The sequence below is a fragment of the Polyodon spathula genome, chromosome 14, assembly GCF_017654505.1.
Source record: "Polyodon spathula isolate WHYD16114869_AA chromosome 14, ASM1765450v1, whole genome shotgun sequence".
Lineage (NCBI taxonomy): Eukaryota > Metazoa > Chordata > Actinopteri > Acipenseriformes > Polyodontidae > Polyodon > Polyodon spathula.
In genome coordinates this window covers 13206644-13232619 of record NC_054547.1, presented here as the reverse complement: position 1 = coordinate 13232619, position 25976 = coordinate 13206644, and the positions used below count along the sequence as shown (strand labels likewise).

General features: G+C 38.2%; 1 protein-coding gene across 1 annotated transcript; it reads right to left on the bottom strand.

The window, feature by feature from the left end:
* Positions 1-48: 48 nt before the first annotated feature.
* Positions 49-25585, bottom strand: aspm (assembly factor for spindle microtubules). Its single transcript, XM_041270166.1, has 30 exons — positions 25144-25585; positions 20201-20344; positions 18688-20077; positions 18413-18514; positions 17463-17570; positions 17123-17269; positions 16551-16796; positions 16197-16264; positions 15829-15970; positions 15534-15664; positions 15214-15389; positions 14928-15073; positions 14762-14847; positions 14334-14543; positions 14035-14245; positions 13667-13812; positions 13053-13181; positions 12188-12382; positions 7635-12029; positions 7333-7482; positions 6678-6844; positions 6312-6471; positions 5922-6131; positions 5623-5772; positions 5201-5392; positions 4907-5096; positions 4442-4596; positions 4080-4256; positions 3694-3866; positions 49-750 (listed from the first exon to the last, which is right to left on the bottom strand). Exons 1-30 carry the CDS (start codon positions 25444-25446, stop codon positions 648-650), a joined length of 10302 nt encoding a protein of 3433 aa, XP_041126100.1. The 5' UTR covers positions 25447-25585; the 3' UTR covers positions 49-647.
* Positions 25586-25976: the final 391 nt, after the last annotated feature.

The window sequence follows — 25976 nt, the reverse complement described above, 5'->3', positions numbered from 1 at the left end:
AGAATGTTTATTTGGAATGGTGAAGTGTGTATATTCCATACAAATATTCTTTCACAATCACTGTTTACTGATCAACTCGCTGCTCGTGAACTGCTCAGTGACCCTTTCTTACAGGAATTGCTTTTATCTCTTGTCTGCCAGTAATAATCTTCCGACCAAAGACCTGTGTATTTGTGAGAAATGTTTATTGATGTTGTGGTTAATAAGTATTTGATTTGCAACATTACTGGAACTCAGCATGAAGATGGGTGGCGTGATTCAACAGCTCCAAATCAATTACAATGTCAGTGAAAAGTTTAACTGAAAAGTGGCATGTATGGCCAGAAAACTACAATTAATCTATTTCATGACAAGGTCAGTGTGAAACTTAAAACAAACACACCCACACCTTAATAAAATTAAGTTGTGTGTACTGAACAGAAAAGTATAGATTTATTTTGGAAAAAGTATTTACATTTAAAAAAAAAAAAACACATTTGTCACCAAGTACATTTTACATTTAAAATGGGTTGTTTTAAAAAAAAATTCTACCTATACATTTTAGTTCAATACAACAATGCAGACCTCTACACCACTCAAACCTCCTGACTAGTAAGATAATCTAAATCATTCATTTCAGTATAAAAAGACAATGGACATTTTTAGAGTTAATGGCAAATAGCAAGTGCATCAGCAACCATCTGAATGGCCCGGAGAGGATCCACCATCTCTCTCATGGTGTCTTTTCTTAAGACCCAATCTGGTGCAATTCTGAAAAACAATGAAACACTTAAACAGGTGGTAAAATTGCTTTCCAGTTTATTAGTTACAAATATAAACTTGATTCACCAGTTGTACCCCCCTCTGACAAGGAGCCCTGCTCCTATGCATATTTGTGCACCAAATGATTTATTTTATGACAGCGAGAAGCTGGTGTTTTGATGGTGTTTGGCAGGATGAGAGAGGAGCCCCCCCCCCATTGTTTGTTTTGTTTAAAAATACCTTGTGATAATGAATGACTGTCAGCTACTGATTATTTAAAACTAGCCTACAGGTCACGCAGAATAAATAAACCCGTGCAAAATGTCAGAGGGATAAGATAATTAATAGCTAGTTAATCCTTCAGTCACCACTATAGACCTGCAGCTTTCTCTGCACAGGGTTGAGTGTTCATGAGTGGAGAAAGGAAGTAGAGAGGTGGTAAAAGTAAATATCTACAAGTAAACAGTTGCTACCCGTGCTGATCTACACCAGCACGATACTTGTTTAATTTATGGTTTTGTTTGTTTGTTCTGACCAACGTGCCGATTTGTTTTGTTAACTATTTTGTTTAATAAAAAGATGAGCGCCATTGCGTTTCAGTTTTGCCCCGAAATTGCCCGTGTTGCTGCATTAATTTCCTTGCATGACATCACCTTTACAGCCAACCTACTCACACCCTCTGAGTTTTGTTTAAAAAAATAAATAAATAAAAATAATTTGACAAGGTATGAAGAGATCCTCTTAGGGCAGGGGGGGGGGCCTCTGTGCGTTACACTTCCCTCCAGAATTACAGTATAGCAATGCCATGTTCTCATTTGTACACCTTTACACATTGAAAAAACACAGGATTCAAGTAAGGCAAGCCCTTCACTTTTTTTGCACTACAGGCCTGAATTCCCTTCAACAAAAGAAAAGCATTTTGTTAAGATTTCTTTAACGTTCATTCTAAAGTAGAATGCATATTCTAGATAACTTCTCTGTGGATTTCATTAGGTTATTACCATAATATTAACCATTACAAAATGGGTGTTCCCCTATAAGATACCCGGACAACTTTAAACCAAAGACACTCGTCAGAGAAGGGTGATGTAGTTCTGCTCTGCCCCCATGAGCATAAAGTTACTACTCACCCTGACAGTTCTCAATTATGATACTAAAAGGACACCGTAACCTCGAAGTTAATGGTTAATATTCCTCTTTCAGGGAATCAGGGTTAGGACTATAACCCAATGTTCCCTTTCAAGTAGGAAATATTAACCATTACAAAATGGGTCAGTATACTGAAGCTGTCGCAAGGACATGGAGCAAACATTAAAAAAAAACAAACTACAAGGGACAAGCTGAAGCCACCTTATGCCTGTAATCAATATACCAGCCAAGCAGGAATAAAAACTTTAGTATGGACTCAACTAATGTTCTGTGAGTGCACCCAAACTGTTGCAAAGACATGGTATATAACACTGAGCTAGCCTCCACAGCTAACCAAAACACACTTTGTGCTACAAGTGTTCTAGTAAACTGAAAACATTAGAATGAACCCACCTTTAAACTTTCTGTTGTGAGGGTGGTCTGGGAGCCACCCTCAGTACTCTCATGCCAAATTCAGGATTCTGCAAGTCCATGACATTCAGCCGATAAAACCTGTCTAAAACATATGGGATGAAGCCCAAACCCCTGCACTGCGTATTTCCTGAATAGATGCACCATGGAACAAAGCCCATGAAGCCGTCTGACCTCTGGTGGAACGGTTGGTGAGCTTCTCGGACGGGGTCAGATTGGCCAGTTCATAAGCAATCTGTATTGTACCGGTTATCCATTTGGATAAGCGTTGTTTAGACAGAGACTCTCCCTGCAACTTAGCTCCGTAACAGACAAATTATTCTGACTGCCTCCAGCTTTTAGTTCTGTCCACATAATTACGGTAATGCCCGCATTGGGCAATGTGTATGGAGCTGGCGCTCCCTGTCAGACTGGAAAGGAGGGGTTTGGAAAGCCCCAATTCCGTCGACTGGTTAATGTGGAAAGCCGAGATTGTTTTCAGCAGTCAGGTTAATATGAAGTGGACCCTGTGTTACGGCCTCTGAAAAAAATTAGACAAGCTTTCAATATTGAAAATGCTTGCATTTCACTCACCCTCTTAGCAGAGGTGATTGCAAGTAAGAAAGCAGTCTTGAAAAAACAATGAGCACAGCTGAATGTGCTCATTGTTCTCAGAGGGGAGAACCAAACTCTCCGGGGCTGGTATAGGGCTATTAAGAGCACCCTGGTCCAGTCCTATCTGACCTCCTCCAAGCATAGCGGTAGCAGTGCAAGTGGTGGAAACGCATAGAGTAGATGCACTGGCCACAGGTGTTAAGACTGGGTGACCGTAAGCCACCCTGGTGGTTTATGTAGTCTCCCCAGAACCTGCTCCAAACATTTCTGCAAGGGCAGGTACACTGCCTGCAGTTCCAAAATATTGATGTGGCAACCCTCCCACGGGGGCTGCCACACACACTGTACGCCTCAGCCATTCCACACTCCATTATCACCCATGTTGGACACATCTGTGGGATTGACCTCTCTCCTGGTGACACTGCCCAGTGTCGGGACACTATCAATAGGAGATTACGGTTCAAAACAATCTGACAAACCGTGCGGTTGAACCAAACATGTGCAGGTCGCATAAGCAGAAGACCCAGTGGGAGGGTGTTTGATGCTGCTGCCATCAAGCCCAGAAGCCTCTGGAAGATCACCACTATTGCTAGTGCCCTGCCGAGCATTTTGTAAAAGCACTGGTCACCCTCCTCTGACAAGTGTCTGGTATAAAGTTTTCAGGTTCAGGTGTCTTAAAAGGGGAACACCCATTTTCTAATGGTTAATTTCTCTACTTGAAAGGGAACAAATGTTACTTTGCGGAATCTCACTGCAAAGCATTCTCAAAGAATATTGTGTAAGAAAACAAACACTTACTTTTGTGCTAGTCTTGTTTTTACAGGAGTTGCTTGGGCAAAGCAGCTGCTATTAAGGGACATATTCATCTTCTGTCTTGTTATTGTTATTTTTGCATCCATCTTGTGTTTTCGGGCTGTGAGCCTATAAATGCTGTGAATGCGATCGGCTGCTTTTGGTAGCTTGCGAATGGCCTGCATTACATAAACAGACAAAGAACATGGCAAAAGAACTTACCAGTAGTTAACTGGCACCTTGCAATTTTGTACATACTAAGCATGCCAACTGAAACTGTAGGATAAATGAACTCGTTAACACACAAAAAACAATTAATTGAAGCTGGAACACAAATACTGCATACTGCAAAAACACCTTAGGCTTAGAGAATTAAAACTGGAAATATTTACCAAAGCGTTCCTTTCATCTTGCAGCAAAATGGTGAATAAGAAACAGGTCTTTGTAAAAATGCTTCCTCCTTTGTCTGCAACTTTATCCCCAGCTTTTTCTCTATAGATTTGCAACAGGTCTAGCAGCGTGTCAACAGAATGTTCCACTTCATAAACTGCCCCAATGGTTTTTTCATACTGTATGAGGAAACATGTTAGGTAGAATGAAACCAAGTATAATAGAGAAATATGCACTTGAACCAAGTGACAAGGACATTAGTGTGCACTTGTCCGATTTCTACTGACACTTCATACCTTCCGACAGTAATATGCAAGTAATAATGATGCAGCTGGGCTATTCATGTTATTTACTAAAACTTTACCTTTGACAGATTCAGAAGTACTTGAATTGCATATGCAATTACTTCCATGCAAGGTACACTACGATTGCAGCTTCGGATTAAAATGAATATCGTTGAAATTGCTCCACTCTCAGCAAGGTTTTCACAACACACAGATGAAAGTCTGGTTGCTGTCTCTAAAATAAAAGAAAACCAATAGGTCAGCAAGAAGGAATATGCTAGTATTAGGGTTTTTATGAAAAAATGAACACAGGTTATCTGTCATGACAGATGTGTTTCGTAGCCAAGAGCTACAAAAAACAAAAGCATGTTGGTTTGATCCATATTACAGTTGTGAACATTGCATAGGATGAAAATAGCAGACCAGTTTTGCGTATGCACACAAAAACACAAAAAAAAATTCTGAAGCCATTTTACTTGGATTCTTCTGTAAAGGCAGAGAATGGGAAAATACCACCGAAAGAAAATGACAAAATCACCACAAACCTAAATGTTTCAGAGCTGCAATAATGCAGGACAGATCCTTGTATCTCAGAAGATAGCCAATAGCAGTGGCAGTTTTGTTGCCAAGCTTGTTTTCTTCTTTGCTCTCTTTGTTGGCCTTTTCAACACGGCGCCTTGTAGCTACCATTTTTGGGCCATCTCTCTTTCGTGAACAAAATCCTCTCCACAATGCCTTAAAATAAAACATAGGTTTAAAAAACATTGCAATATACAAATCACCAAACCTCCATTTTTTTTGATTAAACACTTGAAATAAATTGGAGGAAACAAAAGTACCTGAATCTTGACAATCCCATGCTGTATCCTCTGCTGGCGTCTCCTGCACAGGTATTTTTGCACGGCTTGCTGAATAACTGTGGCAGCCCTGAAGCGGCGATTTAACCATGCTCTCAAAACCCGCTGAACCTTTATGATTTTTTCTCTGTCCTTTAGGTATTTTTTTCGCTGTAATTTAGATGTTATCCACCTCTGCAGAGAGAAATATTACATAATGTAGTGATAAAGTATTGCACTGTGTTCTACTATAAAAAAGGACAGTCAATTGTTTTTTTCCTGGTCTTAAGATCTATCGTTCTGTGGAAGTATAGAAGCTATCCATCGTACTTCATGGAACAAGTGAGCACGTGGCATCAGAATTGAAAGACCACATCAGGATTCAACATTGATATCTTCATACCTCTTGAATTAACTTTGTTTACCTGTATGCAAATCACTGAATGCATTTGCTGCCTTCCACGTTTCAGTGCCAAATGAGCTCTGAACGTTCTCTGAATCTTCATAGCACACACATGGTGATAAGCAGCTGCTGTGAAGCATAGTCTTTGTTTGGCTCGTGTCTCTTCAGAAATCTAAAAGAAAAATTCAAGTATTAACATGAATATTGCATCAACATTTGACGGTCACATTTCTTGGGTTCAACACAAACAAACAAAAAAAAAAAACTGGTGGGAGCATGTACACTGGAAGGGAAGACATTTTAAATTAATAAATAAAGTACCCTTTTTCTGACCAGCCAGCCACGACAGTATGCTTGGAGAGAGACGCTAGCGTTTTTAATTCTCTCAAACTTCAAACGTTCCGTTTTTCCCATCTGCCAAGCATGCACATACTTCTGCAAGGTCAGTGCAGCATTTCGTTGTTGTTGAAAATTCTGCCGCTGTACAAATCCCCTGTACTGTGCCTGGATTAGACAGGCAGCTTTCTGTTCCTAATAAAACAAAATAGTAAAAAAATAAGAATAGGATGGATTCATCTGGACTCAAGCAAGTACTTTTCAATAAAAAAAAAATCTACTCCGGAAAAATTTAAATATATTTTTACAATCTCGATTTATATTGCTCTTTCATACACTAAAGTGGTAGCCACATTTAAAGTTAGGCAAGATTACCAAAAGATGATGTTTCCTTGTGCTGTATCCTCTCCAAGCAGCCTGGATTTTAACAGCAGATGACCTGATCTTTATGAATTCTTGACGAGTTTTCCTTGTTTCAATAGTTTCTCGCCACCTTCTCTGAATTACTCCTACACTGCAACAGATCATCTGAAATCTGAAATAAAACAAATAAAGTCTTAGTTAGCAGATTTCCACTCTTACACAGCTGGATATGAACTTTCATAGCAAAAGTATGATGTTGCAACAGACAGTATGGAGCAAGACGTTCAAATCAATTGGACTTGCACTATTGTTTGCTTTTTTCTGGTCACAATTTAGTGCTGAAAGTCAATTTAAAAAGGACTTGTTAATCTGGTTTACCTGTTTCTTATTAGTCTTGTTTGAACACAACCACGAACTGTTGCAATAGCCTTCTGTGTGTTTATGTACTCTCTGCGGGTTATGCAGCCTCTGTACCAGGCTTGGATTTTCTGTGCTGCTCTCATTTTTTTAGCAAGTCGTCTTGCTATGTAGCCTCTGACCATTGCCTACCAAACAAAATTAATGAGCACATGTCATTGGATATACACAGTCAGTACAGTAAATTATCAATCACAATCAAATTTTAGTCCCAATTGGAGTCAATTGCAACAAGCTCCCAATATCAAAATTGCTACTATATTGATCAGACATACAAGACCAGGGAATTGTATGTTATTTATTTTTTCAATCTGACAGTTCACATGTACATTTTGTCAGTAACTTAACTTGTTAAAAGGGTTCTTGCTGTCCACTGCTAGTCAGTTCCTCAGAATAATCTAACCTACAAGCCCAAATATAAATCAGAACCAATACAGGGGTGCCTGGCTACAAACACTGAAGACAGAGGTCAGATTTAAAAAAAAAATAAATAAAATAAAAAAAAACAAACATGTAACTGAGACCCACTGTGCTGCCAATCAAATATAAAACATAACAATCTTTGCAGTTACAATGATAGACAGTGTGTAATTTTCATTACAATCAATTTGAATACCTGTAAAACTGTTGCAGAACTCTTGACCTTCAGATATGTTTCCCTTTCTGCTTTCCATAGTAAATGTGCCCTGTAATGTTTCTGTATTATTGTTGCAGAATATTTATAATGAAGGAACTTTCTCCTCTCTGCATGTCCACGATAAAAGGCCTGTTTAATACAAACAGTAAACATATCATTGAGACTTCTATTGTCATATGCTTTGCTTAAATAAATTTCAGGGAAGCTATGTTAGACAATCAGTATCTGATAATCCATGACATTAGCAAGTTTAGTTCAATAATAGAGTTGGAATAGCCTACCTGAATTTTCACTGCACTCTTTTTCAGCATCTGTATTCTTTTGCGTGTAATACATCCCCGGATTGTTGCTTGAAGTAAGTGGATACTTCTTATTGTCTTCAGGTAAGCAGATCTCTGGCGTTTCTTAGCCTGACTGGCTCTGTAATGCTTCTGCATTGTCAGGGCTGCGGTTTTGTAACTGGTGTACTTTCTTTTAGTTACCACTGCCCTGTAATGAGCCTGCAAAGTTACTGCAGCTGACCAGAGTTTTATGAACTTCCTTCTGTGGACAGCCATGTGAAGGACAGATTGAATCTTGATTGCAGCACGCTTTTGCTTTGCCAGTGTTCTTGCAGTCATTCCTCTGAAAGCCGACTGCACGGTTACTGCAGCTTGCTTTATTGCCCGGTATTCCGCTTTCTGTTTTTGAGCAACTTTGTAGGCTCTGTACCACCGCTGGATCACAACTGCTGAAAGCCGCATTGCTCTGTAACAGACCCTTGTTCTATAGCCCCTGAATGCAGACTGAAGGACCACTGCAGCTGCTTTTTGCTGGAGGAATTGGCGTCTCTGAACACACATCTTTAAAAATGACTGAACACGTTGAGCAGCTCTATTTCTCCTAGTCAGCTCTTTTTCTTGTTTAGCACGAAATGCAGCCTGAATGCAAGACACCGCTTTCCTAATTTTGTTATACCTTTGTACTTCAGCATCTCTTGTTCTTAGAGCTCTGTATCTTTGCTGGAAAACTTTGGCCACCCAGCTTAACCTCTTGAAATCACTCTTTTGTCTGTGCATTCGATAACGGGCCTGTATGATGGTTGCCGCTTTATGCATTGCAGCTAAATTCTGTCGAGCCTTCTTTCCCCTGAATGCCGATTGAATTGTCAAAGCAGAGTTTCTTAATTGCAAATACTTTTCCCTGTCTTTTTTGCCTTGACGACAAGACATGTAATGCAGCTGAATAATGACTGCTGATAGCCTCATTGTCTGGTATTTGAGCTGTTCTCTATGCATTCGATATGCTGCCTGAATCACTGTAGCTGCACGGTGCATTTGCTGGATATTTTTCCTTGTTCTTAAACCTCTATACACAGCCTGTATGGTAATGGCGGCACAACACAGAGAACTATATTCTTCTCTCAGCTGCCTTTCAACAGTGAAGGCACGATATTTCTGTTGAATTACAACAGCAGCAGCTTTAAGAGAAAGATACTGTTTATGTGCACTATGGGCTTTGAATTTCCTTTGAATAGTGGTGGCAGCTTTATGCATGTCCTTCACATGTTGCCTCGACTTCATTCCACGGAAAGCGGACTGAACAACCACTGCAGCTTGTTTCTTGGATTTGTAAATCTGTACTTCAGCATCTCTCTTTTTACAGGCTCTGTATTTTTGCTGCACAACCTTAGTGGTCCACTGAAGCTTCTTGTAATAAGAATTCTGCTTGTACATTCTGAATTGGGCTTGTATTTTTGATGCAGCATTGTGCTCATCTCGTAACTGCTGTCTAAGCCTCATTCCTCTGTAAGCTGCCTGTATTAAAGTGGCACTGTTGCGATACTTCAAATAGAGTGCTCTTTCATTTCTACCCTGTTTGTATGCCCGGTACTGTCTCTGTATGAGCACTGCTGCTAGTCTCATTGCTTGGAATGGTATCATCACTCTATGCATCCTGAATGCTGCCTGAATGACAATGGCAGCCTGATGCCTTTTCACAATTTCTTTCCTTACTACCATGCCTTTGTATGCTGCCTGTATAGAAATAACTGCAGCCCGCACACTGCAGTATTGCTCCTGCTGAAGCTTTGCTAATATATGGGCCCTGTACCTCTGCTGAATGACTACAGCAGATGCCTTCAAAGAAAGATACTGCTGGCGAGCTCTAAAGGCTTTATACCTCCTCTGAATTAGTCCAGCAGCATTCTTCATTTCTTTCAGCTGCTTTCTTATCTTCATGCCACGGAAAGCAGACTGAATGGTAATAGCAGATTTTCTTATTACTACATATTTTTCACGTTCCTGTTTCCCTTTCATGCAAGCTCTGTACCAATGTTGTATTAAGGTTGCAGCCAGTCTCATAGCACAGTAAGGAAGTCGTACCTTGTGCATCCTAAAATGTGATTGAATTACAATGGCAGCCTGATGGATGCTCTTTAGGTCCTTTCTTATTTTGACACCTCTATAAACTGCTTGGATCTTAATAGTAGCTTGGCGAAGTTCAATATATTCTTGACGCAAAGATCTGCCTACTACAGATGCCCGATACCTTCTCTGGAAAACAACTGCAGCAGCTTTAAGTGATGCAAACCTTTTGTTGCACATAAAAGCTTTGAATGCAGTTTGAATTGCGCAAGCTGCCTTGTGATGTTCTTGCAGCCGTCTCCTGACCCTCATTCCACGGAAACCTGCCTGCAAGGAAACTGCAGCTTTTCTGGTCTGCTGGTACTGAGAACGTTGTATCTTCCCTAAACCATAAGCCCTGTATTGTCTCTGTATTACTAAAGCTGCCATCCTCATTGATTTGAACTTTGTTTGCATCACATGTGTTTTGTAGCAAGATTGGATAATTGTTGCAGATTTATGCTGCTTTTTAATCTCCATTCTTACACTTTTTCCTTTCCAAGCAGCTTGAAGCTTCACTACCGAATCACAAAGAGCAAGATATTTCTGTCGTTGTTTTCCACCAACAAGTTTAGCTTTGTAATGCTGCTGAACAATTAAAACAGCATTCTTTAAAGCATGGAAGTTTTTCTGAGCTCTGTACATTCTAAAGGCTGTCTGAATGACCACTGCAGCTCTGTGTTGCTTTTGTACCTCTTTACGTACCACATGCCCACGATATGCTGCTTGTAGAGTAGCAGCAGCTAATTTAATCTTCATATACTGCATTCTCCGATTCTGTCCAGCTTTGAAGGCCCTGTATTGTCTCTGAATTACAACTGATGCATGTTTAGTTTGTAGAAACTTTGTTCTTGTAGCATGAGCTCTGAAAGCCGCCTGTATTTTAGTTGCAGATTTATGTTGAAGCCTAATGATTTTACGCAGTCTAGATCCCCTGTAGGATGCCTGTAAACATACAGTTGCTGCTTTTAGCTTCAAGAATGTGCTTCGGCATATGCTGGATTCTTTGTGTGCTCTATAATGTTTCTGAACAACAAGAGCAGCTCTGCGCATTTCAAGGAAGCAACTTCTTTCCTTGTGCATTCTAAAGGTAGACTGAATTTTAGTTGCAGCCATTTTCCAAGTCTGTATCTGTCTTCTCTTCAAATAACCTCTGGCAGCTGCCTGTAGGCAAACACAGGCCTCCCTCTTCTTTCTGTATTCCATCTTCTGTAGGAGGCAGAGTTTATTAGCTCTATATATTCTCTGCACATCATGCACTGCCTTTTTAAGGTTGCAGTACTGGCGGTTAGTTTGCACCATTTTCACATAAGCCTGAATTTTAATGGCAGCCTCTTTCATCTTTCTAAATTCCTTTTGGGCAGCATAAGCACGATAGCAGGCCTGCAATTTTATCACAGACTTTAGAACGTGTGCCTTCTTTCTAACTTGCATTCCTCTGTATGCAGATTGTAGAACAATGGTTGCAGATCTGACTTTTTTGTATTCGTTTTTAACAAGATATGCTCTGTAGCAAGCCTGGATCAAAGAGATAGATTTTCTCATTTTCTGATAAATCCTCTGAGCCTGCCATCTTCTTAAGTGAGACTGCAAAATTACAGCACTTTGTCTTTTATGTATAAACTTGTCCCTTTCCCTCTTCATTTGCCAAAGGGATTCAAAAAGACAAACCGCTTTAATTTGCCTGACAAACTCACGTCCTTTCATACCTCTGTAATAGGACTGAATAAGTGTTGCTGCTTTGCGAACAAGCAGGTACTTTTGCCGTTCAGCATGGCCCAATCTGTAAGCTGTAAAATGTTTCTGGATAGTTAAAACAGCCTCTTTCCTTTTCTGAAACAACTGCCTAGCCAGGCAGCTCTTAAACCATGCCTGTATTTTGATAACTTTCTGCTGGACATCAAAATACTGTTTTTGGAATCTATACATGCGGTACCAGGACTGTATCTTGACAGCAGCTTCATTTCTTCTAGCAAGTCTTTGTACCTGCCATTTGCGGAATGCATTTTGTATTAGTGCAGCAGCAATATTCTGCCTTTTCAATGTGCGGTTCTTCCATCTTCTAAATGCCCTTTGGATTACTGTAGCAGATGTCCTCAGTGTTAAATACTTTTGACGTTCTTTTCTAACCAAGAGGCAGGCCCTGAAACGTTTCTGTATAGCTATCACTCCACAAAGAATCTTTTTATATGCAGCCAGTGCAATCTTTGTCCTTATCTGGGTTTGCAGAACAACAGTATAGTATCGTAGCTCCTGGAAGTGTTTTGTTGCAGAGTATCTCTTCCAATAGGCCTATTGAAGTCAAGAAGATTCAGATTTTAAAACTAAATTACATTAAATTATCACTATTTCACAACTAATATCAAACTTAGACAAGGAGAACAAGTATTAAGTCCTAGGATCTTCAAGATTTTTACAAATAATGCCATAATCAAGTATTATAAGTATACCTGAATAACTGTTGCTGCAGCATTCTGCAGAATATAAAGTCGTTCCAGTTCTCTCTCTCTAGCTTTCTTCCTTGCCACATGGTCTCTCCATGCTACCTGGATAATGACTGCAGCAATGGCTTTCTTCTCTTGTCTGCGGCGCCAGAGAAACTTAACAGCTGCTGATTGAATGACACAAGCAGCTTGGGTTCTCTCCTGCAGATAATGACAATTATAATTAATAATGAAATCAAATCAAAAAGCAGTCTAATAATACAAGCAACTAAAGTTGGAGAATTCCCATATTTTAACTCGGAAGCAGCATAATAACCCACAGGTCTAATCCCCTCAGCGGGATTTTAACAGCGCAGAAAGTGTCACCTCATGGCCAACTTTGTATTTTATTTAGAGGAATTGCAGTTTATTGCTATAGCATTGGCTTGGATAAACTAAATGCCATGATTGGCTGAGCACAATCACATGACTGCAATCACCTGCAGTGTGCTTTGCTGTCTAATCCATTTTTATTCACTACGTGTTTCAACGTTGGTAAAGTATTCTAATGAACCAAGTGTTCAAGTGTGTATTATTTTGAGAGAGCAATATTTATTTATTTAAAGCGGTAAAGTTAGAGGAGAAGCCCTCCTCTTGATAAGTTCAATAATTGTTTTGTTAGTGCCGTTTGTTTTTTTTTGAAGTTGGGAACCATTTTATAATTGCAATAATCCACTAAGACCGTTCATACAGGACTTTCCATCCTGCCTCAAACATCCGATGCACGCATTCAGAGTGGTCTTGCCATATATGCCGTCGTAGGTTATTGCTTACATAAAGTCTATGGTCCAATATCAATGTCATTGTGTTTAGTACATAGTAAATATGATACCTTATGATGTTGAAGCTCCTTTTTCAGTCTGAATTTTCGCCAAGTGGCTTGGATCACCCTGGCAGCTCTTGCTTCTTTCCTTAGATCCAGAAGTCGAGCACACAGGAAAGATAGATAACAAGTAACCACCTGAAAACCGATGTTTCATTAGTTTTGCTGGTTTTAAAAATTGCGCACACCTATTTTATTTTAAGCTATAATCCGTAAAAAAGAATAAAAGTATTATAGTGTGTATCATTAACCCTTTCCAGTCCATTGTCGGACCCTCTCCGACATCAAAAAGACGTAAAGCACAGGTCTCTAGTTGTTTTTTCTCTGGAGAAAGCCTTTCAATGGCAGAGTAAGACAGATAGGAGATGGGAAAAAGAAAAAAAAAGGGGGGGGGGGGGTGTTTGGCTTCAGTGCCTTCTGAACCTCTGTTTTAGTCAGGTTTAAATAAATAAACAGCATGTGTGAAAATAAAATAGACTGGACGCGCCTGACAAGAGCTGAATGAATGGAGCGCTAAGGGTTATTATGGTACAGTTGTATGTTAAACAACTGAACATTTATGCAACAGGCACAAATAAAAACATAATATGGAATATGTCAATAGAAAAGACAGCAGAATGTACCTTTTCACTTGGAATGGTATTTGACATGTCTAAATAGCTGATCATGGCCGGTACTCCCCCAAGGTTAGCAACTGCAGTGTTCACCAACTGGAAATTGCGCCTCTCATTCTCCAGCAGCTCTTTGAAAAGCACTGGTGTTGTAATGGCTATGAAAAGACAGACAGATAGTTTAACTTGACCCCTCTCAAAAATCGAGTGTAAAAAACAAAACATTGGAGATAGGAGCAGTTGAAAATGGCATTGGAGGACTTACAACACAGGGATGACCACACTTAGAGTACAAGCTGATCATATATACAATTTAGCATTTTCTGCAGGCATCCTATCATTTAAAAAGAAAAGGGCAAAATCACGAGAACTATACTTACTACTGTTTGTTGATTTTGTCCAAATGTCCAAGGAACTGTCATCAGAATCACTCGCTGAAGAATTGAGCCCCACTGTGCCACGTTGACCACACTCTACCGTCTGTGTGGTATTCTGACCAATGGAATCCAATGATAAATAGCAAGGGTGGTAATGATGGATAAGGTAGCATAGAACACGTCCATCTGAGAAAGATACAGTGAAGTTTTCAACCTGGCAACGACAAAATAAAGGATATTTTATTATAAAAATGAACAAGTGCTTTCTATATTCTGTAGTAATCAAATAAATAAATTCTTACTTTAATGTTGTAGAATGCACATACAGCATTCACCCAATCCATCAGGAGTTTCACTTTTGTTTTGCAGTCTAGATCTACACTGCAGTCTCTTTTTTTCTTGTCAATTGGAACACTGGACCGAAGAGATGCAAGCTTCTGATGTGTTGTCCATGTCCGTTTAAGGAAAGAAATTTCCTCTCTCAACTGCTCTTCATCAAGTAAAATCTCAACCTGAACATATTTAAATACATATATAAATAAAGAAGATATATCAAACACAATGTGCTGAACCACCACCACCCCTCCCACTCCCCGGGAGTGGCCCAAATATCTTTGTTATTGTGAGGGTGTTACAAAAAAACAGATCTTTCATGAAAACTGAACTAAAACATAACATTAACACAATATTCTTCAGCAGTGTAAAATCTAAATGTGTAACAGCTCATTACCTGAAAGGTGAAAATGATTCTCCACAACAGCATTAGAGTTTTCTCTCTGTGTCCATCCACAATATCTCTGGAGTCAATTTTTGCACCTGAAAACATAAATCATTATTAAAATGTTATCTTTTAATCCCGCCCCCCCAAAAGAGATTTATTAATTTGTTTTATTTACCGTGCTCGTCGTTTAGTTCCACCCCTCTCGCTCTAAGGACTTGCAGTGCAACCTCAACATTATGCATCTTTTGAAGGCGACTAATGGCATTAACCCTTAGTTTACTTGAGAGACTCCAGTTCTGTGTGAACAGCTCCATAATTCTCCTGCAAACACATGTGTCAAGTTCAAGCAACACTTGAAGTGTTTATTCTTCAGGAATTTATAATTTCTAGATTATATAGCAATTTAAAATAAATAAATAAAACAAAACAAACAAAAACACCACACCATCACGGTTACTTACACAAGGCGAACACCACATCGCAGGTCAGTAGCAAGATTTCTCACGGCAAAGTTGAATTCATCCAGTGGGGTTTGAGCATGAGAAACAGCTAAACCCATGTAGCTGAGATGGCGGGATAGAATCCCCTCACCACTTAGAAAATCCCTTGAAAAAGCCAGCAGAAGATCCTTGGTAGACTTATAAAAAAATAAATATACAAAAAAGTTAAGGAAACTTTCCAAGAACCCTCAAAATACAACATGAAGAATCAACATTCACTTTTCCATTATGTAATTTTCAAGTACTAACAACGGTGTGTCAATGCAAAAAGAACGAAGTACCTTAAACTCAGAATCCAGGCAAAATAAGCAGGGGTCGTGCTCAATTATCCTAGACTGTTTTGCTCGGTCAAGAAAGCAAACAAGCAGCAGCAGCTTCTTTAACGTAAAGCGAGACAAAGCCTCTTCGTGTCCTAAGTGTAGGAAAGCAAAAAACAGAAAGGCTATAATCATGACCAACAGAATAAACATTGTAGGAGTCACTGAAAATTCAGTTGCAAGACAAAAGCCAAAGGTTTTGTAACGTTATAAGTAAAACAGTTTCACTATTTACAGGCACTTCACACTATTGTCTTACCGTCTCGATAGAGGTGAGGCACTTTGGGGTGTCTATATTCAGCTGCTATGTCTGGGTTCCACAGTAAACGACTTAGAACGAACATTGCCAGGCCTATAACGTCACTGTTGCTCTCCAAGGAAATGAGTTCCCCAAAAATTGTCTTAATAAAAGAAACAAAAAAGGTGCTTATTGTTTTATTAAATCATTTGTCAATAGATAGTGCGAGAAAAAAAAAAAAAAAAAGCAGTGTTGAATGCATTCATAACTTACATCAAACAGATTAACGGTCAATAATGCTGTAAAATATGAGCACATATATTTGCATTACGGAAGTTCTTCCATTGGTCTTTACATAAATAAAATGCTTACTGTAGCTATTGACCTACCTCGAGTCCTATCCTCAACCATAGGGGGTTGTAGGACAACAGCCAATTCAGAACCTTTTGACGTTCACCTATACAGACAAATGAAAAAGCGACATTAATCTTGTGACCAAGACATATTACTGGAAAACAAGTATTCATAAAACATAAAAAGTATATACATACAAAGTCTTCCAATTTATTTATTACTGAGCATGTTTTAAAGTATTCTGTTTTTACCTTTAAAAAAGGGAAGATATTTCAAATTATACATTTTCTCTTTCAACTGCCATTAGTGGCAAGCATGTTTCATTGGGTAAAGCACCAATAGTCAATAAACAGACACTAACAAAATTGTATTAAAAGTCGAGACGTTACCAATATCTTTCCAGAGATGCCTGTCCTTCCGAACAAGGAGACGTCGAGCTTCAATTTCAAGCTCCAACCGTCTAATGGCCTTTACCATGTCTTCAGATGCAAAAAGACGGCAAGCTGCACGGCGAAGACGATTCAGTCTGCAATTGGCAGTATACGTTTTGAACGACATTTCCTCTTTGGTTGGTGCTTTGGGAACATGGATTCTGTTCTGATTCTCAGCTCCACAAACTAGAGAAACAGCATTCACTGAAAAAAAAAAAATATATAAAATACCACTTTTCTAAAGGAAGCATTTAAATTTTTTTTTTAAAAAAAAGGACATTACATGTATTTATTGCATTAACGATTTTCCTAGGTGCTGAATTATCTTTACAAATTTGACTAGTCTAACAGTACATCTACTGGATTTGGTTCATGAATCCTAAATATAAATCTAAAAGATTAAAAAAGCTTGTGGTTTTTATGGGTTCGCTGAATTCACAATCAGTGCACAATTAAAGCTTTTTTGCACAGGAAGTGGTTTAGAATGTGGCACAACTGTGTATGGATCAAATAACATCATTAGCACTTGCCTTTAGAAACTTCTGTGTTAACTTTAAAGTCGTCAGGTGTAAGAATGTAATTTATCCACCAAGTAAAGCCTTGTTCTTCTTTTTCCATCCAACGTTCATCATAAAACATATTTTTGGCAGCAAATGGTAGAGGATGTCTTGGTATAACTATAAGATAAATAACACTTAAGATTGTGTACTGTACTGCCCAGGCTCTACAAGTCACACCTATAAAAACAAACTACTTCTTCCATTGAGTAGGAGCAAGCAAATGTAATGTTCAACTGAACTAACCCCCCCGCCCCCCAAAGAAAATGCAAGAAGTTTCAATTGTAATACTCCCTCCTAGATTTATTTTTACCTGACTGTAGTGGTTTGATAAAGGTCAGCTGTGACTGTGCTACCCCAACAACAGCAGCCTTAGCCATCTTCAAAGATGCAGTGGCATCTGATTTTAAGGACAGTGACCCTAAAATGAGAAAACATAGGTTTATAACAGAGCTGGGCACGATTGGCAATTAGGGAATCTAACCCATTTCAGAGGGTTGAGATTAAAAGCTCTAAAAGCACTGTATCACTCAAAGCTTCCCTTTAATGAAAACTATATTTTTTAAAAACCACACACACTTACAGGAGCAAAGAACACTTAAAATGTTGGCATATATAGTACACCCTGGCTATAACGAACCGCTGGGGTCTAAGCTTTGTGTTCATTATATCAAGGGTTCGTTATAGCGAAAGGACTATCAAAATGAATAATAAACAGGTATTTAATGAGAGGAGACTGAATAAAAGTATAATTACATATACCTGTTCATGTATGCAGTATTCAGCCTTTACTTTATCCTATTCGTTAAATAATTAACAGTACAAAAAGCAAAAATCCCAAATTCAAGCTTAACTTATTCAAAATCAATCTGCTATGAATTATCAATTTTGCTTTGCCGCATTGTTGCTGAATAAGCCGTAAAACAGAATGCTTTTTGACAACCTATAGTCATGATATATATATATATATATATATATACATATATACACACACACACTCAGAGAGAGAGAGAGAGAGAGAGAGAGAGAGAGAGAGAGAGAGAGAGAGAGAGAGAGAGAGAGAGAGAGAGAGAGAGAGAGATGTATATGCCTGCGTTACTCTGTTTTTAAACGATCAACATAGTTGAACTTTGTTGGATTTTCGTTTCGGAGGCATAGTTACACAACACAAGCTTTTTATTAAGACAAAAAGCTTTACTTCACTGCAAAAGATTTTTTGGGGGGTATAATGAGGGTGTACTGTAAATTCAGATATAATGTTACCTGTTTTCGCTGGCTTTGAAAATATCAGCTGTGACTGTGGAATCCCCACTGGTTTTGAAGTTTTCACAGAGGGCATCGCTGATGATTTTAAGGCCAATGAAACTAAACAATAATTTACAAGTGAAACAGGCTTAGGGTTTTGACAAACCATGCATTTATCAATACAGGTGGATAGACAAGACTTAACATGTTTCATGTTTTACATATTTCTACTTTGTGTTAAATTTACATCAATTGATATTTCAAAATAAATAAAACAATAAAAAAAAACTCACCCATTCTCTTTTTCTGAAGCCTCTGCTCTGTAGCACTCAAACTCCTAGTACTATTTCTTCTTGCATTGGTTGGTTTCTTTATCTCCACTACCGGCCTTATTGCCCTGTTCCTTTTACTTCCTTCCAAATGTTGGTCCTTCTGATCAAACTTATGTTCTAGACATTCTTCACCTTTTCTCTTTCTGCTCTGGAGATCTGGTTTTGTAGTTATTGGAGATGAAACCTTATCTTCACTGCTTTGAGCTTCTAGGCTTACATCAGAATCAATGACAGGGAGACTTTGGAACGCAACCATTTTGGGTCTACTTAAACTTCCTTTGACAGGCACTTCAGATTCTAGTTCCAAGAGTCGTCGTCTGGATGTTTTTCTCTCAAGCTCTGGTTTACTTTCCCTTACAAGGTAACTTTTACTTTTGACAATGGTTGCTGATATAACTGGTAGATTCTTAGGTTCATCAGGAGATTGAATTTTTTTTTTTTCCTCTTTCACTTGAACATCAACAGGCTTTGATTTAACAAAGAATGTTAACCTGGTCTTAGCATGCTCCAAATCTTCAAAGGACACTTCTGGCAGATGAGCACGGTCAACTGTTCTGGAAGTATATTGGAAGTGTGTGCCATCATCCATTTCATTTAATGAATCTGGAGAAGCTGAAGAATCTAAACTTGATGCCTCAAGAGGAGATTTCACACTCTCTTTGCATGTCTTTGTTACACAAGGTTGAACGGCTTCCAGTGCATCTTTAAGAAATTGGTCTGGTGACAATATAGAAGGCACTGATGAATGTTCATGGTCTCCAGCCGGCACGTAGCTGTTGTTTAGAAAAGAATCAGGACTTAACATTCGATTCTGGCTTAGTGGGGTGAGGGGAACTATGACACGATCAGGAGTACTTGCAGGAGAGTGCGTTCGATTAAGTATTCTCACAATATTTGTTTTCATACACTCGGATACAGTCGTCAACTCGCAAAAAGTGTTCTCGCTCGTATACTCAATATTCTCAGTCTCATCTGGGTAAAGCATAGTCTGAACAATTGGTTTCTCCTCCTGTAGAGAGTCATCACTTCCAAGTTTATCCAGTAAAGAATAAGTTGTGGACCTTCTGAGGGAACCCGGAGTATAAGTTTGCTGTTGGACAACACCAATCGGCGATACTGATATTCCTTTAAACTTCGACTGGTCTTTTGGGGTCTTATCTTCAGCCACCGTCGTATTGGCACACAACTGAAGTGGCCCTTGTACCAACTCTGCCTTTGCATATGCCACTTTACGGGAAACGTGGAAGGTTTTGTTCGCAGCTTTTGGTTGCACAGCCTCATTTTTTTCAGCCTTATAGGAGGCGGACTTCTCTGAAGGCGTCTTTCTTTTCATGGACTCCCATAAACTTCTCTAAAACAGAACAACAAATATATTAATTCCCTGTGACACAGTAATATGCGCCATCAAGCAATCCAATGCTGCATCACAAATATCCTGGTTCTTCCCTTTTGGTGCTAACAATGGGGTACTTACTTTCTTCTTTTTTGGTGCTTCTGCTCTTCCAAGTAAAATGGCTTGATGCTTAACAATGCCATTTGCAGTAAAAACAACTAGTTCCCTTATCCCTCCTTCTTCCACTGGGGTCCATGTTATGTAGAGAAGAGTTCTTTCTTCTGGCTGTAATACAATTTGTAAATATTCAACTTTACACACTGACTAACCCATTACAGTTTTGAAACTTGCTCAAGTATATTACCATACATAGAACAATCAGTGTTTTTACATGATAGAGTTTTCAGAAAAGTAATTCTGATATCAAAATGTCAGGTAAACAGTTTCAGAAAACGTAAATTGTAAAACACCACTTAGAATATATGAATAGTATTCCGAAAGACATAATGTCATGTAAACACACTTCAGAAAACAGTGTACTGCACATGTGCAAACTAGACATCATTGTCGTACACATGATTATAAAAATCATTATATATATATATATATATATATATAATATATATATATATATATATATATATATATATATATATATATATATATATATATATATATATATATATATATATATATCCATATTTTGTGTCAGAAAACAAAAACACCACGGCAATATGATTAAACTTTTTGGACACACAGAAACAAGATTTAATACCAGAACAATGGAAGTTGGGAGAACGAGTTTCATTTTAAGCATGTTCCCATTTCAACGTATTTCCATAGACTCGTTTGGGACTGTTACAGTGCCTATGCAAATTCATTTGCAAATGCCTAGTTTATTTTTTTCTGCCATCTTTGAACCTTGTCTGCCAGAAAGTGTCCAAACGTATACAGTACCTATTGATTTTACAAGAACCAGTCGTTGCCAACTAGCTCAACCTTCCTATACTGTATTATTACTTTTGGGTGTATAATACAAATCAATAATTATTTTTAAAATGAATAAAAGGGTGTCAGTCATGGGTTCCATGCGGGGCAATTCATGCGTGAAATGGCGATGGGAGAATTACTCTGGTAAGTCAGGTTTTTGGCCAAAAATAAACTGCCTAAGAGAAGGAGAGGGTAAATCTAATTTATTTGTATAAAATGACAAAACACACAGGAAAATCCATGCCCAATTTCGCATAGAAACCTGCATTTCACATGTAAATGTTAATGAATGTGTTTATCCTTAACTATAAATATTGCTAGGGAGCAGGTCGGTTATTACTGTGGATTCCAAGAGGACAGAAAGTAGAGGCTGTAGGGCGATTTTATGGTTAGCAGTGGTGTAGTTCATCTTAATGATAATGCAGGAGTCTTTTTTTGTTGGTTTTACTTATTGTTTTTTTTGCCGTGTCTGGACTGTCATGTTTTATATCTCTTGTGGGTTTACAGTTCTGTATAAAACCACCTACCATGAACTGCGTTATGCCCTTGCTATAGTATTAAAAGCAGCTGTTTGAGACTACCCTTGCTGTAAAAACTATGCAAAAGTTAAACACGAAGACCAAGTGAGCTGCTTAAATATAACAATTAAATTTGCATCCTTTTTTGATCCCAGCTATGTCCAAAGACAACACGCGTCTGCCCTCCACGTTAGTAAATATAGTTGAACTGGACGTCATGAGTCAGTTCGATCGCCCAAAACAGCGCAACAAACATCCAACAAGTTGTTGATGGCCTCTCAGAAACTGACCACATAAAACTACAAATGAATGTATTGACTTGTTTGCACCATTAATATTTAACAGAACAGTAAATCCAACACAACTTAAAGGAGAGCTCTGACAGCACGAGCCTCCTCAGATTGCTGCTGTCCAATTGAAACTGGTGGCTGTAGTAACCTTCACAGTTGCCAAGCCCGCTTAAAACAAGCGTAATTGGGAGTGTTTTTGAAAGTCGCGGGTATAAACACCCACTCTAACATGGGTTGCGCTTGTTTTGAAAGGCAGCGACACTTTCTCGTGAAACTGTAACTTTCCCCTTCTGTCTCACAGGCAGCCAGTGATTCCTGAACACCCAATTTTGTTGTTGACAAGAGTTTGTGCAGGATACAGCAGACAGTGGCAAATTTGGGAACAAATTAATGCACTTCAGTCCGTTTCATCAGTATCTGCTACCTCCCTTTAAGTGCCCACGCGTGGTGTTGAATGCTTTCTCAGCAACTGTCAGCCATCAGGGGGTGGGGTAGGGTTTCTAAGCCAGGGTAGTACAGTACAGTACAGTATACGCAGCATCACCTGATCCCCTATATGCTGTATTGCCTGAATTAAATTCAATACCTGTTGGTCAGTTTCATTTGATACCTCAGAGTTCATTTTTAATTGAGTCGTAAGATAAATTAGTTGAATCAGTATTTATTACTAGCAACATGGCACACCACTAATGACATTTGAAGAGCAATTTGAGTAAGAGCAGTAAAACACATTATTAACCAACCAGGCACAAGGTATTTTGCTTTATTACAGTAGCTTAGATTCACTCATGTACCAGTTCTCTGTGCATGGAAACCACATTCATAATATTTCATTATTCTTTAAAAGCAGCACGAGTACTTTACGCATAGCTAATTTACATATCAACCCCTACCTTTCCCATTCACTTGCATGAGGTCGGGTGAAAAAGCCCTATTTACTCAAGTAAAATAGACTGAGCGAATGGAAACCCAAAAAATGCATTTTTACACGAGACATTTCTCGTGTAAATGTCTCGTTAAAAAAATCCCATGGAAACCCCATGAATGAGAACTATTTTTGCATTCTCAGCACATTCAATGGTAAACGGGACAGTATTCTGCTATTCTACAGTAGTAAATGCACTAATTAGCTGTGCAATCGTCTCTTATCTTCAAAAAACAAAATCAATATGGTTATACAAAACACTGCACATTACAATTGTTTAGAAGACATTTTGGGAAAACACTGGTACATTAAACAACCCTGCCAGGTTGACATCTCAATTGGCTAATGCTGGGTCACATGACCAGGAACCGTAGTACCTTTTGCAAATATTTCACTTGAACTTGTTATTTTTTTTCGTACAAAGGTTAACAAAACAAGAAAATTAGGAGAAAATAACCTTGGTTTAGTTTTGCTTCGCAACTTATAAAACGGCGTCCAGTGTTGGACATAAAAAGCTGGTTAGTTTCTCATTGATTTTGGATATGTAGTCTAAAGGATGCTTTTATATTGTGTGTCATTTATTTTTACCAATCAACAAAATAAATGAATATGCCCCCTTTTCACACTGGGAACACTTGTAAGAGTACCGAGTACGGTACACTTACCAAGTGTGCTCGGCGCTTTTCAGTGGAAACCACCTCGGATCGTTTCTCTTTCACACTGGATGCGTGTTTAGTACACTTGGAAATTAAGCGAGTTCACTTACATCTTTTCAATTGTACCGAGAACACTTCCCTTTCACATTACACATCTGCAATCGTACTGAGAACAAAAACAGCCAATAGCTAATAAATAGCAAACAAAACAAAACTCGGTACAGTTTGATACATGATACGTGAAAACATATGAATTTAACATAAGCCACTTCATGTATTTTTTTTTTTTTTTTTTCCTATTCTGTGGTAGAAAGGTCCTTATGCAGCTGATCTACATGATGCAGTTGCAATATTACGATCTTGGCAAAACCGAACACAATGCAGTTGTTTTCTTTATAGCACTGGGACAAATAAGCAGCTTAATTAAAATATATTCACGTCACGGAATTTACAAATTAAAGTAAAACTACCATTCAAATGAAACCAATGCATGAGAGAAGTGTGAATGAAATAAAACCCTGCATCATCATCATCATCATTAGTATTATTATTATTATTATTATTATTATTATTTTTATTATTATTATTATCTACTTCGTGTTCATATTATCTTGTGGGATCTGCTGTTTGCACACTCACCCAGAGTTTGTAGTCTCTCAGCTACTGGCATGACTACGAAAACAAATCTCAAGTTATCATTTGTTTATTATATAGGTCCACCTAATATAACATATGACAGTTAAATATTCTTAATTCTCGATTGTTTTAAATGTGGCGTTTTTTTTTTATTTTTTTTAAAAGATTTAAAAAAACTTCAACTCAACTTTCAAAGTGTACCATCTGATATCACAGTTAGCTAAAGCAGAAATACAATATTTCTACAGCTGCAGAAGAGGCAACGGAATACTTTTCCTGAAGTGACATATTCAATTTCAAGGTATGCTACAATGATGACAATAATACTATTGTATACAAGATTCTTCTAGTTTTAGTTCCAACTGAGTTACATCAGTTACTGAACAAAATAATTGACACTTTGGTACACTTGACGTTCGCAACTGAACTAAGAACGTTTCTTTCACACTGAAGCAAAAATAAGAGAACTGCCCCCAGACCGGATGCAACCGTGCTGAGACAACCTCTCATGTGGTCTCGGTACGGTTCGTTTTAATCGTTCCCGGGAACGTTTGGAGTTTTCACACTTAAGGGCAAACGTTCCAAACTCAACCGAACCGTACCGGGAAAGGGAATATCAGCCAAGTGTGAATGGGGCCAAAGATTTCATCCATCGACAGTTTATATGGATCAGTGTGTCTAGTTGTGGATAAAGTTATTAATTTAATAAAGTGATTTGATTTAAAAAAAAAAAAAAAAAAAAAGCTCCATTATTATAAATATAGTTAACACAAACTGTATACCGTTGGAGCACCACATGAATTACAGCTGTGCAAAATGCATTTTAAACAGTACCCTATGTAACTTAAAGGTACAGCCAGTAGAAACAGCTGAATTTATCGGAATTGTGATTTGATTATATATTACAAGTCATGCAAACACAGAAGAGTTGTTTTGAACAATATTGTTTTTTAAAAACACACACACGCGTTCTCAGTTAGTTAGGGAACGCCAATACCAAATTAACACATTTGTTTTTTAACAAGTTAAATAATTTAAAAAATACAAATCAAGTTAAACGCTAAAATACCTGAAGTACGAAATATCTTCTGTCCACAGAAAATCCTTTGGCCGATGGGAATTTGTCAATAGTTACTGCAGTCACATCATCATTTGGATTTTCAATCTCCAATACTGCGGTTTTGGTGTAACCCAGCTTTACTGATTCAAAACTCAGAAATGGAGCTCTTGAAAAATGAACCAAAGACAAAACGGGACATGATACATTCTTATTTTCCTTGTTGGTATCTTGAGTTGTTAAGTTCTTGGGATCCTGAGCACGGCATGTTGGACTAATGTCCATCGAAACGCCTTTTCCAAAAAACCCAGACATGTTTTATCACGTCGAACAAGTTTAAAACATATTCACCAGCATAACTTCAAATTTGCAGAACAAGCAATATTTAACTTGATCAAACAACGTCTCAAAACAGACTGATGCGGCGATGTGTGTAAACTGAACTCCACCCCCACAAAAATTTAAAATTTCCCACCTCAACCAATCTGAGACAGAGACTCGAAACGCATTATCCAATCGTCGGCGCAAAACAAGACAGACAGCCAACCAGAAATGTTGCTCTGTTTAAATCTCTAGGAAGTGAGGTCATCATAACCAAACTGCCTTGACTTGTTCATGTCTTTAAAGTAAATGTATTCCATACTAATCTGTTTAAAGTTACACCAAAATATTTATGTCCAATTAATTATACATTAGTATTGTTGAACACTGCCCATCCTTGCCCTAGCAACTTTTTGGGCAAACTCTTTTGGCCTTTTCAATGACCAGTTTTGATTATATATATATATATATATATATATAATGAAGACATAGCACGGATATATAAAGGAATACACACAACTTGC